The 17,862-nt window shown below is 44.2% G+C and overlaps 1 protein-coding gene across 1 annotated transcript; it reads right to left on the minus strand.

Annotated features, from left to right (window-relative positions):
• Window positions 1-15,722: 15,722 nt before the first annotated feature.
• On the minus strand, window positions 15,723-17,442 carry gadd45ga (growth arrest and DNA-damage-inducible, gamma a). The gene is made up of 4 exons (XM_085786480.1): window positions 17,297-17,442; window positions 17,076-17,177; window positions 16,754-16,964; window positions 15,723-16,587 (listed from the first exon to the last, which is right to left on the minus strand). Exons 1-4 carry the CDS (start codon window positions 17,347-17,349, stop codon window positions 16,474-16,476), a joined length of 480 nt encoding a protein of 159 aa, XP_085642606.1. The 5' UTR covers window positions 17,350-17,442; the 3' UTR covers window positions 15,723-16,473.
• Between the last annotated feature and the right edge of the window lie 420 nt (window positions 17,443-17,862).

Below are 17,862 nucleotides of genomic sequence, written 5' to 3' on the forward strand. Positions count from 1 at the left end.
TTTGATAATGATTGTGATAGTCAGCATTTAAAAGAAGGAGGAGGGTTTCATGGGCTTATAAGAGGATGCCTCAGAAAATATCATATATAATAAGAGGATTAATGATAAAATAAACTATTCTTTGACAAAGGTTAATATTAGATGTGCATAACCAGTTCCAAAACATTTCTATGGATAAAAAAAATCTGCATTTTCTTAAAAGAATATTATTTTTCCTGCCTACTGAGAAGTATTTTCTTACTTAGGATACATTAACTTTGCCTTTTCATTTGATCTTGTGCAGCCCCAGCACACACTCATTCATACAAACCACAACTTTTCACTCAGTGTCCAGATGCTGGACTGAAGCTGTCATATCAAAATATCTTTTTGTAAATTATGGACTTCCTTGCTTTTAAAGTCAGCTTGGTGCATAAAACTGCAAATAAACACATTAGCACATGCTGCGTCCTGTTTACTTTGCAATTACCTAGTTTCCGATTATATCTGCCAAATACACAGAAGTCTACAAGCTTCCTGAGAGCTGAGTGTGGAATTAACCTCTAACTGCAAATGTGTTTTCTGAGGATTACCTGCAGTGGATGCAGCTGTTAACAAAATAAGAAGAGCATTCAGATTCCAAGTCTACAGCTTTTGTCAGTTTTATAACTGAAGTCAGTAAACTGTTGATTGATGTGTAGATCCAGCTCTGCCAAGCTATCACACATGTGCAAGTCTCTGGTCTTAACTTTGAAGGTCTCACACAAGCCCCAAGTTCCTGTGGTGATTATCAAGTAAGCCACCCACTGATACAATTATTATTTTTAAATATATTCAACCTCCACAAAAGAGCCCACGTTTTCTCCTGTGTCACAAAAAGTTTGGATTATAGGCCGGGGAAGAAACCATAACATTTTGGTTGAGGATCATTTTTTTTCCTGAGTGCCAGTCTAATTATTACTAAAGATTTCCACATGGAATCAATCTGCATTTTGCAATATATTTTTCCTCCTCCAACCCAAATTTAGTATTTTTGAACTGGCCCCTCCCTATAATATCTGCTCTGCATGGTGCATTAGCTTCTGCTGGTCGACCGCACCCCAACGGTTTGCCAGAGTTCTGGATATGGATGTAGAAATCACCCAGTCATGTTTCAAGAACAAAATGTAACTTGTTAATATTTAGTAAACTGCAAATATTTGCTAAATACATTCAAATCCATTTGAGCCATATTATCTTTAGTTCTTGTGATTTGAGTAAATTATTTTGACTTAAGTCCCCACCTCTGCATCACATACAGTAGAATAATACTCATTGGATATAAATCCTTATACATAATCCCTCAAAGGATGATATCAAGATAATGAAAAAGTCAAAATTAGATTCACATTTCCAGACCATCACTCCCTATATATTTAAACAGGCCTCTCAGGGGCTCTGAGCATCTGAGCTGAGTCGTCTTGCTTCTCCCCCCACTTGACGTTTCCTATCAGCTGATTGGCTCACTGAGAGACACCTAGTATCTGCTCAGTCACCCCAGGCAGTCACTACTGTTAATATAACTTTGAACACATTCCCTGGCTTCCTCTGAATGAACCATTCACAGGCGAGGCAGTCATTATCCTGATCTCCCTACCCGTGCAGGATCAAATACCCTCGCGTAGCACATTTTCAAAATGTAAAAAAAATAGAGGCATTGTTCTCTATTTGCTTTTCCCTGGCAAAGTTATTTTTTGAGACAGACGACTTTTTTCGTTACTAATAACAATGTGTGTAGTAAACAAAGAGCAGACAATGACTGCTTAATTGAATCAACCGTCATTCTAATTTCTGGGGCATCCCTCACCCTAATTAAGAGCAACTCGTTGGTTGTCCTGGGAGACAATGACAACGATCTGAACAGAGCTGTCACTCCGGATCAGACTGACGTGTTGCCTTGGCAACAAGGGTCAGTGGGTTTGCACTACATGAGGAGGATGTAGGATGGGAGGGTGGAGGGCTGAAGGAGAGTCTACATCCAAGAATCAGCTGGGAGTCAGTCTTGCAATAGCACTGCAAGAAAACAGAAACAGACTTTGCACAATCTCTCTAAAGGTCAGTGTCGCATTAGTGATGTCTCAAAAAGCTATTTGCAATGTGTCATGCTACCTCTCAGGTCAGAATTTATCACCATTTATGCTTTTTTTCCCCATAATTTATCTCCATTAACTGGATTTCACAAACACATGACTCAAGGCTTTTAACCTTCACTTCTGTGTACTTTTCATGATGGTTCAAGGTAAAGGCTGGATCCCCGGCAGAATGGGGCTTTTGATTAACAGATTTGCATGCGTCTCCATTGCCCTCGTTGCTGTGTAAATATCATGTTGTTGTGGAGCGCTGAATGACTCCTCTGAGTCAACACACCGTGGCTCGGTCCTGGAGATGCCATTGTGTCTTAATAAATCAGCATGGATCAAAACAGGGCTGTAAACGGCTGTTTAGGTGGTGAAAGTCTGCCTCTCTCCCTCCTATCAGCCCATGCAGAATGCTCTTTTTTATTTGCACAGACGTTAAGGTGAAGTGTGCCACTCTTTATGTCTTGGCAAAAATCCACACCCTCTATTTCAAAAGCTCTTTATTTTTCCTTTTGCTCACACGCACGCACATACATACACACACATGCTGCAGAGAAGTGGCCCCTCCATTCTTCATCACAGCCTTGTATTTTTGAAAGGGCCTGGCTCAGATATCCTATAGGCAGGAGTAACAGCTGTCGCTAAGCCACCATAGCTGGCCCCCACTCAGCACCCAGTGGGGACCCAAAACTCTCTGTGTCTGTCGCTGTCTCCATCCCGCTGTCTAGCCCTCAGACTGGCTGTCACTGGGTGCTTACGCTGTCTGTCTCCCTCTTCCTGTTTGTCTTTGTGTCTTCACTTCTTTTTTAACTGCTCCTTCTTTCCCTCTAATTACACTGCATTCTAATTTTTAATGTAAGACAAATGCACTCCTTTTAGTTTTTTTGAGGGGGGATCATTAGACAGAAGAAGAACGAGACAAGCAATGAAAAACCAAATGACACATAGGGTGGGACAAAGGAGGGGAGAGGTCCTGTTCTCCATTCATTTAGTGTAAGGCCACAGACTGGGCCACGCTTCTCTTTACTACACACACACATACACACACACACACACTCCACCCCAGCCACCCTCTAATCTGCGCTGTTCCACCCTGAGGGCCTGAAGCTGGGGCAGCTGCTACTGATGGAGCCAGAGAGCCAGCTGTCCTCACATAAGACACTCACTCACCCACTCACGCACACACACACACACACCTCACTCATTCATTTGGGACAATGGAGTCAGGATAAGGGGTGTGTGTGTGTGTGTGTGGCTCATGATTTTGGAGTGTGCCGTGGTCGTGGGGGGTGCTGGGGGGGCTTCACAGTCAGTAAAGTGGTTTTTATGTTCGCTTTGTGTCTCAGCAACAGTTGGCAGCACGTGTGTCAATGACACGCCTCTCTACTTTATTGTCCATGAAGTCAGGGGGTTTAGGGTGACCTGGGACAAACACACTGACACACTTACAGAAGCATAAAGAGATGCTGCACACACAAATAAAAGTATATATAGTATGTTCACAGACAGTTGTGAAATGCAGTACCTTTTCAAAAAAAAAACACACACATAAACACACACTCAACCTGTCAAAAACAGAAAAACAGAGTTTGCGTGTGCTATTTTGTGGATTTCATCATCTTGCGACATCTGCAACAGAACTGATCTGGTATCAGTTTTTCAGGATCCTTAAAAAAAACAGGATTTTCTCTGCAAAACAACAAATCTTGTGCATGTTTGGATTTTCCTTTGTCTTCACAGCTATACAGTTAGGATTACAAAGTAAGAACATTTACATCTTATATGTTTGACTATAAAGGAAAAGTTCTCAGTGAAGCTTCAAAAACAACACATCAATGGGTTCAGTCTTCACCCTCTGATTGGTTTATCTCTATCTCTAACTGCTTCAGTTTCTGGCTCCTGCTGCTATTGGTTATCCCTCTTTCTTTATCCCTGATTGGCTCAGTTGCTGGTTGCTTCCAGCCTGAGCCGTCTGATTGGTGAAGAATCAGCCTGGCAATTGCTGTGATTTGCCCGCGGTTGAGGGTTCACCAGCCAGAGTGTTGCTGCAGCTGCTTTGGAGACAGGGTGAAAGCAGGGTGTGTGTTTGTATGGAGGCTGATTTGCTTGAGTGGTTGCATGAGGTGTGTTAGGTGTGTAGTTAGCGACTAAAAGGCCATATGGCTGATGATGACACATACATACACACGCCTGCTCTCATGTACACACACAAACACACACCTGACGGCTGTCTCACACCTGCTGTACTGTCTATGGCTGAGTAAGATCCAGATCAAAGGAAACAAGCCCTCAGGGACTTGTGTGTGTATGTGTGTGTGTGTGTGCATTTATGTGTGTTTGATTAGACATTCACTACTTGTGAATCCATGCCAAAAAAAGAGGGCTGTATTTGAATGAAAGGCAACTCGTGTCTGGCTTTGCTAAGATAGAGAGCTTGAAGAGCTGACATTGTGTGTGATAAATGCTCTGTGTTGCAGACTACACACACACACACACACACACACACGCACAAGACATATGGCACATTTACCTTGACATATGCAGGATGGAGTGAAACTGCAAACTGATGGAAAGTAGCATTGCTGCTATAATCCGGCACATTTACATGTTTTTATATGTTCATTAATGTGCACTGTCCCACCCAAATAAACAAATAAAGTAAAGTAAACTGCACTGTGTTGTTGGAAGAAAGAAAGAAAGAAAGAAAGAAAGAAAGAAAGAAAGAAAGAAAGAAAGAAAGAAAGAAAGAAAGAAAGAAAGAAAGAAAGAAAAGGCTAACCATATCATGAATCAGGCGGTGGACTTCAGCCCTTATGACCTCATGAAGACGGCTGGAGATACCCTCTAATTTGCTGTAGGAATAAAAGTTCCCTTACGCTCATACACAAACCCACCCGTCAGCCTACACACAAATGCATACGTACGTAATCAAGGCGGGACGCTCAAAGGCTGGTTTCTCTCGCTTCGCCCACAAAGGCAACAGAGTCTGTCTTTGTCACTTTCCAAGTCAGACGTCAGTGAGAGTTTGCCTTGCTCCGGGGCTGTGGATAAAGCTTGCCCACACAGAGCCCTCACGTATATCTGCATTATATTAGTGACCACCCACACATACACACACACACACGGACAGCACAAAGCTCACGAGACTACACAAGAAATGGTTATTTAATAAAGACAAACAACAGCAGAACTTCCTTATTCCTCTCCCCTGCATGCAGGCATGCGTGCAAAAGGGCAAGTGCACTCATTCATGCAAACTGACAAACCTACAGATCCTCTTTGACCGTCAAACAGAGTGAGATCTTTTGTCTGTGCTTTCTCTCTCTCTGTCTGTGAGTAACAGACGCACGCCTGTGTTTATTTGCAACAGAAACGGCATCGTTCACTGTCGGTGTACAGTAGTTGCTGGGTAGAGCTGGGGAGTCTGCGGAGGATGTTGTGGTTGGCTAGACCCTGTCTTTGTTTCTCAAACTGTCTGTCGGGCCGGCAGTCTGCTGTTAGACCGAGACAAAGGAACCCAATATAGATTCATAATTCACTCGGGGAAAGCAGAGGTTCGTCTTAGGAAAAAGACAAAGTTTTCCACCTCTGTTGTTGACTTTTCTGACAAACGCAGTGAAGAGGCCGGACCTGAGTTCAGTCCCTGCTGTCAACCCCCACTCATGTTTCTGAAGTCCCCTTAAGCAAGAGATTGAACCCCCTGCTCCTGTTTTATCAGACTCATTTCACCTCTCAGTGAAGGTGTAAGATGTTTTTTTTCTGATAGAGAGATTAATCAGGTATTACATTTACCCATCCATATTGTTCTGACAAATTGTCACTCATTTTCTCCATCACTGTTTTCCAGTGATTAGGCAAATGTCGAAAAAAAAAAAAGAATTGTGGATTACTGATTAGATTACCTCTCTTCTGCCCTAGGGGCACATTCAGCTCAGTTTAGGAGCTGGCCGTGGAATTAAGACAGAGTGAAAAGAGGATAAACAGAGATGACAAAGAAACCTTGTTATATGAAAATAGATGGTAAAACACACACTCGTTCAAAGTAATATATGAGCACACACTATGCTATGAAGCTACTGTTTACTTGCTGCAGCTGCATCCTGTGTGGCAGTTAACACATGGCTCCTGCTGCTGTATATCGGTTCTCACTCACTAAGTCACACTCACACACAAAAACACACACATACACACGCAAAAACACAGACCACACTTACACTCTTTGCAATCCTTACGCCTCGTGCAAATGTATGAGGAAGCTTGACGATCATATTATGAAACAATCACTAAGGAGGCATTAGTTACACATTTCATCATCCGCACTAACCCTTACCCTAACCCTATTACACAAAATAAAACAAAATCCAAATGATGAATGCACATCTGCATTCACGGCAATTATCACGATTCACGTGTAAAAACTGTGGCATCCACGTGTCTTTGTTCTGATTTTTCTCTATGTATGGCTCTACAATTTTGTTTGTGTTCTTTTATGTGTGAGTTGAGCATATTTTATAACTGGGTAGATAGCAGAGCTTCTGCATTTTGTGTGTGTTCGCAATGATAAAGTGAGTGTTAACTGGAAGACAGCAGCACCCTGACGGTAAAGGAACCTTAAACAGGTGCCAAAACCAGCAATCAGCCTCTGTCATAACAATAACAGCTGTATAAAGAAAACATACACATGAGCACATGTACACTGTGTGTGTGTGTGTGTGTGTGGGGGGGGGGGTACCACTTTCAGTAAGACAGATGCTCCTGCACAAACACACACAGCCTCTGTATGCCCATGTGGTCAAAAAATGAAACAAAAAAATGTCGCTGTTCAAAACAACAAAAATAAGCAATATGCACAGAAACACATAAGGTAGATATGTGTGCATTCACACACACACGCACACACATCCCTTATAACCCTTCATTGGGAGATTAAGCTGTTGATTTTTAATTGGCCTAGCAGCGTGTGTTTGTTCGATTCTAGTATTATTGCCCAGTGTGTTTTCTTCCTTGAGTGAGCTGATTAAAAAATCCCCCCCTCCACCCCCCAAGTCAACACACTACCAGATAGATACCCCTGTTTGATTAATTCACACACAACAACACACATGTCATAATCCCCACTCTCTCATTGGCTGCTGCGGGAGCACTGTTTCCAAAGCAACATTGGAATGCCGGGTGTGTGGCACCGCCCCTTTCAGGAAGGAACTGCATGTAAACAAACCCGGCATGTGCCGCTTTGTGTGCTCAGTCCAACTGTGTGGTAAACAGAGTGTGACTCTGGCAGACTCAGGCTGACCTCTTGGATTACATGTTATTCCGTTACCTTTGAGCACTCTGCATATTTGTAATGTTGTTTTCCTGACTTCTGACATAACATGGAATCATGAACTTTGAACTGACATTTAAATTTAGAGAAAGTAGTCTGTATATTTATATGAAGTACAGGTTAGTACTCGTCAACAACAGCCGTACGTCACTGTGACAAAGCAGGTGCGGGTGCATCATGTGCAGTAGTGTCAGTGACCTGTCCTCTTGCGTCACATAGGCTATTCCCCTCCACTTGTCATTTTACGGGATGTCCAGCCTTTTGTGCTGCTGTGTGTGTGTGTGTGTGTGTGTGTGTGTGTTTACTTCTGTATCCCAGATAGCACAATATCCCCTTTCCTCTGCATCCACCAAATATAGGTGAGCAAAGTTCAGGAGATTCAGTGCTCCAGTTGGTACATAACACTGCTGGAATTTTACTATGGTATGGCCACAGTGGTTGGAGCACAAAGCCCCCACCCCTGTGTGAGTGAAAACAGAAGTGTGGGGGGGAATAACAAGGTTATTAAAGAACATAACAGCAGATAAACACATTCATAACAGTGATCAAAATACCCACACACCAAGACACCTATCCCATTGTGCAAGAACTCCAGAGAACCAATCAGATTTCTGTTACCAGCAGCAACAACTCATGTTTATGCCTGCCTCTCGCTAATCCTGCCCTCCGATTGGCTGGTTTGCAAGCCTTGGAACACAGCCCACTCCCCCTCCCTCCCTCCCTTCCTCTCTCTGCCTGCCGCTCCATCCCTACAGATTAAGTAACACCAACAAAACAAAAAGAGCTTGTTTTTGTTTTTCCATCAATGACTGTGCACCCACACAAACATGGCACGTGATTTAGATGCGCAGGTATCCGTTTCATGATTGCAGGGACGCAGTGGTGGTGGCACACACAGGGAAAGGAGAGCGGGAGAGGAGGCGGGATATCTTGTACCACTGTTGCCATGCACCCTCAGTGTGTTACTAGGTTAAGTATGGTATGTTGCGAGGAGAGAAAAAAAAGAAGCCAAGTGCAAGGAAGAGGGGCAATTGCATCACTCCCTTGAAAAGTCCTTGAAAAACATCTCCCTCCTTTTGTAGCCTGTGCAAAATTCTAATTGCACTTTCAAATCATCCTCTGGGAGGAATTTCACATTGAAATGCTGCACACACCGCTGCACAGTCTGCAAACTTTGAAATGCTCTCCCGTGCGTGGAAGAGGCTATACAATTTAAACTCTGCAGTGCTTTTTACTCGTGACTCCTGCTCACTGTTGAAAAAAAAAGAAGAAAGTAAAGAAGAAGAAAAAAAAAAGGAATTACTCGTCATCTATGTTTATTAGCAGTGCTACATCTCATTGTTCCGCTTTGCTTCTGGCAGTGAAGGCAAAGAGCAGGAACACACAGCCAGCTGCTGTTTGTTTTGATCTGTCGGTGAGCGTTCAGAGGCTGTTGTTAAAGTTAGAGGCACCATGAGATAAGATAATGTTGCCAAGAACATGGCCAGTCGGTTCAGATCTAACATTATTGTGTAACACCTCGATCATTCAAGGAACATGTTTTTAACTCCATAGGAAAAACATGTGAGAATCTTGTGTTAAAAAAAAATTGAAAACATGTTGTGGTCAAATGAATGTTTGACCCTTGGGTGGGGGGGGGGGGTCACCTGCTTTCCTTTCCATGCATTTGTATGTGTGGGTAGATGTGTGTGTGTGTGTGTGTGTGTGTGTGTGTGTGCAGCAGTTGGAGTCAACTTGTTTGTGCATGAACAAGGAGGCTGTCACGATGAGCTGCTGCATCATCATTCCCCTAATAACCCTGACCCATGAAGGAGTGACGGCACAGCACAAGCCAACAAGGCCATTCGTCAGGGATCCTCCTCCCCTGCCCCTGCATGTCTTTTACTCCTCTATCTGCTCAATCTCCTCTCTTTCCCTCGTCTTCGGTCGTCTCTGCACCGCCGTCTCTCCCACTCTTTCTCTCTTCCTGTGCCATGTCCCTGACTGCTCAACCTCTCTCTCTTTCTCTCTCTCTCTCTCTCTCTCTCTCTCGAGGTTTCTAATTAGCATGTGCACTGAAAGCAGAGAGGCAGTCTGGCTGTCACACTGTTTACTCTCTCTCTCTCTCTGGCTGTCTCTATCTCACTCGCCCTCTCTCTTCGGAAAAAATGTCACGCTGCCTTGACACCCTTCCAGTGCCTGTACCAAGACACTATGAACTTCCTCAAAGCACAAAAAAAACAAAAAACACAAGCACAAACACAGATTTTGAAAACATAAAAACAATCCCTCCTCAGTGTACAAAGTATTCCCTGTCTTTTTCTTTCCGGTCTGAGTGTACGTGCCGCAGCATTGCTTCGGGATTAAACAATCCCCGTGGATAAGAGTGACTGTTGCTATTTATGCTACTACTTGGATAAGCCTCAAACGGTCTTACACATCAGCACGATGGAATTTGGAATTTACACCATCCATGCTATGTGTCTCTTTCTTTTTATGCCCTTTCTATCTCTCCTTGAATCAACCAGGCCGTTCTGTCTTCCCTCCCTGTCTGCGTGCCAGGACAGAGTGGAGAGTCTCTATCAGTAGATGAGCAAATAGCTTGCAACTTTCCTCACGTTTTATTTGTATCTGTGTACGCCTGTGTGTCTGTGTCTGTGTCTTGTTTAGAAAGCAGCGTTAGTTTGTCTCTCCTCTTCCAGGCTGTGCTTCTATGGCCATGCCTTCTTGGCCTGCCGCTCGACTTGAGGATTGCGGCCTATGAGAGGGGATTCTTGGCATGGCTACGGGTACATGTGCTTCTGGACGGATAAGCTCAGCTATGTCAGTAATGTGTCAGCCCCGCCGAGGTTACAGGCTGCTCCCCATATTTGGCAAATCACTTAGCATTGCCCCACCCCGGCCAGACTGGCAGCCCACAGTAAACTAGAAAATATGCACAGAATGCAGACACAGACAGTGGATAAGAGGAAAAGTGTGAGTGAGAAATGAGATGCATTTTTACATTCACCGAATACCATTTGATTTAGTGAATTGTAACAAAGCCCAGGGACTTATTTTAAGACATTTGCACTATATTTGGTCTATTTTCTATTTTCAGTTTCCAGCCTCCTCTTCCCTCCTCTGTGCCCTGCTGTACTAGAACAAGCCAGGTGACCCTTAAAGACTATCAGACGTTCTGAGCTGTTTCACTTGTCCTAAAATAGCCTTTGCCTTTTACACTTACCTCACTGCAGCTTATGTAGAGGCAAACCCAAAGCCTCTGCTTCATACAATCAATGCATCCAGCATCATATCTCTCCCCCTGTGGTGACATTCTTGATTTGTTCAGGAGAGTCACTGGTTTACTCATCTCAAAGCGTTTCTTGTGTTTGAGTCATTTTTCATGCTTGTTGGGATTTGGTGCTCACTTCATGTGAATAAGGTGGGATCAAATTGAAGATCCGGCACTGGGACCACACAATCTAAGTTTAGCCATTGACGTTGACTTAAGGTCAACAGCTATCACTCATGTGATATTTTTTATAAACCCTGTAACCAGAGATTGACGATGAAAAGTCAATGAGGGCACAGTGCACACATAGTCATGTTGATGCTTATAGTATAAACATTGCACTTGGAAATCACACATTTCATCCAATCAGTCCATTCGGTTGCTCCTGAGCAAACACCCTGATGCAATCCCATGGCAATTTTTTTCAGACATACCAATTTGAAAACAAACATCCAAACGACTATATCCCGCAAAAAATAGTAGGCAGATTATCTTCCTGATTTAAATACATTGTGTCTACCCAGCTGATATATTTAAGTCAACTGTCTCACTGGTTTTGACCAGACAACCAACAGCAGTTAAGTGTATGTCATGACCTCATCTGCAATGACCTGCCATGTGTATTTGTGTGTGTGTGTGTGTGTGTGTGTGTGTGTGTGTGTGTGTGTGTGTGTGTGTGTGTGTGTGTGTGTGTGTGTGTGTGTGTGTGTCACTCTACCCCACAAGGGGACACAGTGGATTTCTACAGTGTAGGTCAGGTGTGTGTGTGTGTGTGGGGGGGGGCTCTGTTTGTAACCAGGTCACCCTCCCCTTTGGCTCATGGACAGCTGTTTTACTGTCGTTGATTATAGGCTCTTCAAAAAGACGACCCCGATCATCACTTCTGGAGTGAGAGGTCTGGATCGTGTGATGTCATCGCTCACAGTGTGGTGAGGTCATCCCAGGTGCCTAGGTGTGTGTGTGTGTGTGTGTGTGTGTTTACTTATGCACTTCAACATTTGCAGCGACTTCAGCTTTAACCGCGACCGCAAAACTCAAAAACCACGCGTCGGGTCAAAGAGACTGACTGATACTGACTCTTCATAAACAGCAGATCCCCCGCTGTGTGTGTGTATTTCTTGTAGTACTGGAATCACCATGATGAGAATTTCCCTACGCAGTGGATCTATGATCTTCTGAAAGTTGCATATTGTGCTGGCTCACCACACAGCACACCACACCACACCGAGGACTGATCTCACTGTAAGTTGAGAAACAGCAGCAGAAGCAGTTAGGGTGCAGCTCATTTCTCCAGTGAGTGACACATACTTAGATTAGAGACACCCAACACCGACCATCCATCCATCCATCTCTATCGCTCTCTCTCTCTCTCTCTCTATCGCTCGCTCTAGCCTGCCAGAGCCAGCTGGGCCATGAGCTCATGGTACCGATCTGGCCACGCGAGAGGACGAGAAAAAGACTCAGAGCTGGGTGGGGTGAGAGGCGGTGGGGGTGTGGAGGGTTGCTGCCTGCCAGCTCATCGTGTAATCTCATCTTGCTGTGGTTACTGTAAGTGAGATGGGGAAGGGAATGGGAAGTAGGGACCACAGTTCCCCATGAAAGTAATGGCTCTGGGAAGGGCGGATCACTCTACCAAAGTCTCTCTGAAGCATTTAGCATTTACAGTCGAACCACAAGTCTGGGAATCTTTGGTTATCCTGATATGGAAACACATACTGGAACATCTCACCGGGGTTACAACAGTCAAATAGCAAGCAATACATGGCACTTTAATATCCAAAATATAAACAGCGTGCATCTCATTCCCTGGAAATGAGGCTCACAATATCAGCACTGCCATTGCTATATGGCTTTTCAGTTTTAACTGTAAACAAAAGTTGAGTTTTTATTCAATTTGCATGATCATTTATTTAACATAGCTTGAGTTATTACGTAGTTTTATCTTATCCAGCCTTTTCAAATGTTCTACAAATATGTCCCTTACAAGAAGGCTTAAAACTGGGACTTTTTTAACTTTAACTTTTTAAAAAAACAAACAAACACGAAAGCACTGGTGTGGAATAAGCAAAATTTAGTTTTTGGATTGAGAATAAAAAGTGCACAGTGTAGAAAATCAGACCAGACCATAAATAAAAATAAAAAAAGAAGAAGAAAAAAGAACATTGCTCAGTTGAAAAACAGTGGTCTGTAATAGTCATTTTGAGAGTGTCAAGCAAATTGGGGAAATAACTCACTGTCTTCCTCAGAGTTAGATGAAAGCTGTGATAGCCACTCTCATATTTGTCTGTTGAATACAAAGCTGGAGCCAACACCTGGAGTTTTGTTATCACTGTGAGGTTGCAGACACCGGAAAGTCACGGTGCCTGGCCAAGAAACACTCCCACGCATAATCAAAGAGATATATTCCTTCCCCTTGTTCCAGCTAAGCTAACTTGCTACAGGCTTCAGCTTCATATTGATCGCTCTGAGTGTCTATCGACCCTTCCAGCTAAGTCCCAACAAGAGAGTGAGTAAGCATATTATACAAATGCACAACATTCTCCTGTCAGAATGTAAGCTGGAATACTCTTTAATCACCTTCATTTTCTGTGTCTATGTCTGCAGATCAAGAGATAAACTATAGGGGTTATGACCCATGTGAATAGAGGGAAACTATTTATCAGCACTTAATATGAAGAGAAAAAGGAAACGGTCTGGATAGCACTCGGGAGTGAACTACTGCTTGATGTTTACCACCGGTCTGTGGCACGGTTGAAAACACTAATGTTTCTCAGTCAGAGCACATCTGTCTGGTCTTGCTCCCTCCCTTTCAGTCTATCGTAGCTCCAGATCTCTCTGGCTCAGACCTTGTGCAGACAGTCGGGCTGTTTCCACAGTCTGGACTGTTGCTACAGGCTGTGGCACCGCAGCCAACACACGGAGAAGATGTTTGTTAACCGCATGCAAATATTAGCAGCAGCACAAACTGAGGAGTCTTTTTTTTTCAGCCTTAAAAGGCTGTTGGAAGAGCCTTGTTCTCTTCTGGCCCATATACACCTGTAGCCAAAAGGCACATAACATTAAAAAAGAACAGGTATGTTTTGTTGCTTCTTGTCTTGCACAGAGCTTGCATGACCCTCTGCTACAGCAGATAAACCCAGAGAGGTGAGGTTTTGGAAGCAAGAATCTGATCAGACAAAGACCATTGATGTAACTTTTACTCAAAGTGGGTCAGGGGTTTTGTCAACAACACACTTAGTATTTCATGCTGTTTACTTTGAGCACATAATAGAACATTCAGTATTTATATGTTTTTTGAAAAATGGGTTTTTATCCGAGGCATTAAAACCTGCCTTTTCCCCCTAAAAAACGGGTCAAAATAAGACACGATTGCAACTGCTATTGTTGCTGCTAGTCCTTTTTTTGCCTCAAGAATACACTGACCTGCATATTGTAGATGAAAATCTCTTAATATCTTACTTGCTTTTGGGTGCATGCTAAATAAAAATGCTCCCTCTTTTCGCCCCTTTGTTATATCTCATTGTGAACATTTCATCTGTGTTCTGACCTTCCCTGTGAGTTGGCTGGGACTTTTGCAGGTGATTTTCACAAGATATTGTATTTCGACCTCACTCACACACGGGCTTCGTGTTTGATCACAGGGTCCAGAGTGCAACAGCACACATTCATCACAAGCCACACGGCTCTTCATGACTAACCCTAATCTGGCTACTGTTTTGACAGTGCATGTAAGAAAATGACTAGTTTTGTCAGCATTTAGGGTAATTTACCCTATATGCCTACCAGTGCAGATATTAATGCCCTCGGAAAATCCCACTATTGCATCTCTACATCTCTGGCTTCTCTCAAAAATCTGCTTGAGTAGAGGCTTCCTCTCTTCTTAGAACACTGAAAAATTAACCTGAGCAGACACAGACGGCATCCTTTTCTTGTGTGTGTGTGTGTGTGTGTGTGTGTGTACGCGCGCCCATTCGTGTGTACGTGCATGTGTGGTTATGAGCAAGTGTGCATATACAGATTAGTGTCGTGCCTGCGTGCACCTGTGTGTTCATGCATGCACACACGCCAGTAGTATGGCCAGTGGTTGGTCTGGAGACTGAGGTGCTGCCAAGAAAAGCAAGAGGAGTTCCTCTGAAGTCTGCACTCTCTTTGATGTGGGCAACACTTTACTGTCAAGTCGACCACAGTGCTCACACACTTCCCCTTACCTGCCACTGATGATCTTCCTGACCCTCATTTCACTACAGCTCTACTCTAATTCCAGTCCCCTTTGGACGGTTTGATCGCACGTGCTTCTACGTGCACGTGTGTGCAGGAATATGAAATGTAAAAAACTTTTCATTTCTCTCCCCATGTCGCATGTTGCCTCACGGTTTTGCTTAAAATTTTACAGGTTATTGCAAGACTTGGACTGAACTTTCATGCATGGAAACTTTCCAACCCTCCAAGGAGTGCATCTCTGACACATTAAGTTAAACCTCTGTTCAGGAGAGCTAAATTGGGTTATTAATACAATACAGCCTCTCCTTTCCACTTGGATGCACAAAACAATAACTAAGCACAGTACCCACTGACACACAGACCACTGTAGCCCCAGCTGCCCCTGCATAGAAAACAAAAGAAAGCTCTCTCCTGCAGGCCCCCCCAGCCTTAGGCTCAACCTCGATTCTGGCTGCAGCGATTGTGCAAGCTGTCGTGTAAGGCAGCTGGTCTATGAGCGGTAAAAGGTCAGTGCCTGGAAAGAGCACATGTCACAAGCATCATCATGGTGAAACCGTTCTACTCTCTTTTTCTCCATTTAATCTCTTTTCTGAGACACCCAATCATTTGATCTTTGCTTTCCGTCCGCCACCCACGTTTTACTCTCGACTACTTCTCTAGCACTGCGTAGCTGATATCACGCATCACTTCCTGATGCCTCTATGTCTGCGCATGCTGCTGTAACTTCCCACACTCTGCCGCAGCTTAGTTACCCCCGAGGTCTGGTGAGTGCCAATGGTCTGTGAAGCCTGATGCAAAAGGGGGAAATAACATATCTGACAAAAGAGGATGAGTTTGATTGCAAATGTTTATTCACAAAAACAGTATAAATGAGTACAATTCAAGTGAATATTGCATTGTTTTGTCTGCATATTTCAAGTAAAAACAATAGTCCATTTTGTTAGTACACAGACACAGCTGAAATCAGGATTTGCAAGCAGGGTCTCTGCTTATCCCAAGAACTTCCTGATAGCTGCACTGGAAAGTAAAAATTAAGTCCACTTTTTAGACCTTCTTCAGGACCAGCCTCTTCCTGGTTCCTCTCTCATGAGATTCAGTGCAGCCTCCAAACTTTCATAAGTCCATTTCTTGCACTTGTGTCTCTCTCTCTCTGTGACCTTCTCTGCTCAACTTTTCCACCAGTGCCCACACTCACAAGGCGGTCCCCTTGGTCACCACTTGTCATCTTTTCATGCAGTAATGCAGCACAGTCCAACTCCTCCTCCTCAGTGTCCATCAGGCTTTTCTGTCCACACACACCTGACCTATAGTCCACACTTGACTTCTGAACTTGAACCTCCCCCGCCCTCCTTTCCTCAGGGTAATCCAGAATCAACGTGCGGACCCAGGATGCAATGGAAGCCTGGCTTTTTGCAGTGGGGTGGATGGTTGGAGGGGGTGTAGTCACAGCCACAGCCTCTTAATCCAGAAAAGTGAGGCCAGAGAGTGGCTTGACACCCCCAGCTGAAACCTCAGCTTCTTTCACTTTCTTTGAATCTTCTTCACCATCATCATGTGAAGCGTATAGTCGGGGTGTCACTTCAGCGCTCTGGGAGTGTGATGGTGGGCACCCAGTCGTACACACTGCGGCTCTCCTCGCAGAACAGACTCAGCTTGTCCAGAGCGGGGTCTTTCCACGGGTTTGCACTGGGACTCTAAAAAAAAAAAATGCAAAGAGAGGACATATTTAGAAAATGTGCAACGCACATGAGAGCCTACACGCAGACTGACTTGGCAGCGTGTGCAGAAAAAAATTCAGACGGAGGAGTGATGCATGCATGATTCACCCGGCTGCCGGTTCCTGACTGAGTGGGAACGTACCGTGACAAGAATGCAGTGCGCGTCCTTGGGCTCGCCGCTTTCGTCTGCACCCACGAGGTCGGCCAGGCGCTCGATGTCGTTGACGCGCACCACGTTGATGTCGTTATCGAAGCAGAAAGCCTGGATGAGGGTGAAGTGAATCTGAAGAGCAATGTCGCACTCGTACTCCTCATCGGTGGCGAGGACGCAGAATGCCACGCTGTCTGGGTCACTGAGGGGAAGAGAAGAGGAGAGGCTGTTAAAAATATATTCCTTTTCCATAATGCTTTTTGAAAAAATTAACAACTGTAGAGCTAAATGGTTCCAGAATTGCAATACTTACACATTCATGACTTTGGCAGATTCATAAACTCCAACTGTCAGGTAATCCTGCTTCTTCGCAGCGAGCAGCAGCTCCTCCAGGGCTGCGCCTGCACTTTGCACCCTTGACAAAGAAAAATACACACCATTAGAACTCTGGGCACATTTAGATTAACGGGAAAGCTACAAAGCATCAGCATAACAGCTTGGAGTAAAAAGAAAACATTTGTAAAAGATATTTACCTGTCTGTATTTTCCATTGTGTTGTCTTGTCCGCTGATCTCCTCAAGAGTCATAGTTATAATCCAAGCGCGATCGGGATGTTGCGGTGAACGTAAAGGGGAAAAGAAGCCAGTGTACTTGTCTGTATGGTTGTCCTGTGTTATTCTGAGCTCTGTACGGGCTGTGGGTGTTTTTATAGCAGGTCGGCTTCGTTTCTCGGCAAGGGGCGGTCTTTCCGCTCCTGACTGCAGCTATTGGCTCGGAGCGGCGGTTGGTGAGGAAAGCAAAAGTCCCCGCCGGGCAGTTACGCTGAAGCTTGTTGACAGCCCCACGTGGGGCAATATAACAACTTCTCAAGAAATCCCCCCCTCTCTTTCTCTCTCATCCTCCGGCCCCCTCCCTCCCTTGTTCCCTCACCCACCTACGACCGTGTTGTCCTTTACTTTGTGTTCAAAAACTACAAGTTCTGTTTACTATGGACTTTTCAGAGTGACTAGTCGACTGACACAATAAATGTTTCAGTCAACATCACGGAGCAGCTGGCACACATGACTTAGATTTAACATTTTAATATAAAAATCAAGTGA

The sequence above is a fragment of the Trachurus japonicus genome, chromosome 9, assembly GCF_045865225.1.
Source record: "Trachurus japonicus isolate A0001 chromosome 9, Traja_1.0".
Taxonomy (NCBI): Eukaryota; Metazoa; Chordata; class Actinopteri; order Carangiformes; family Carangidae; genus Trachurus; species Trachurus japonicus.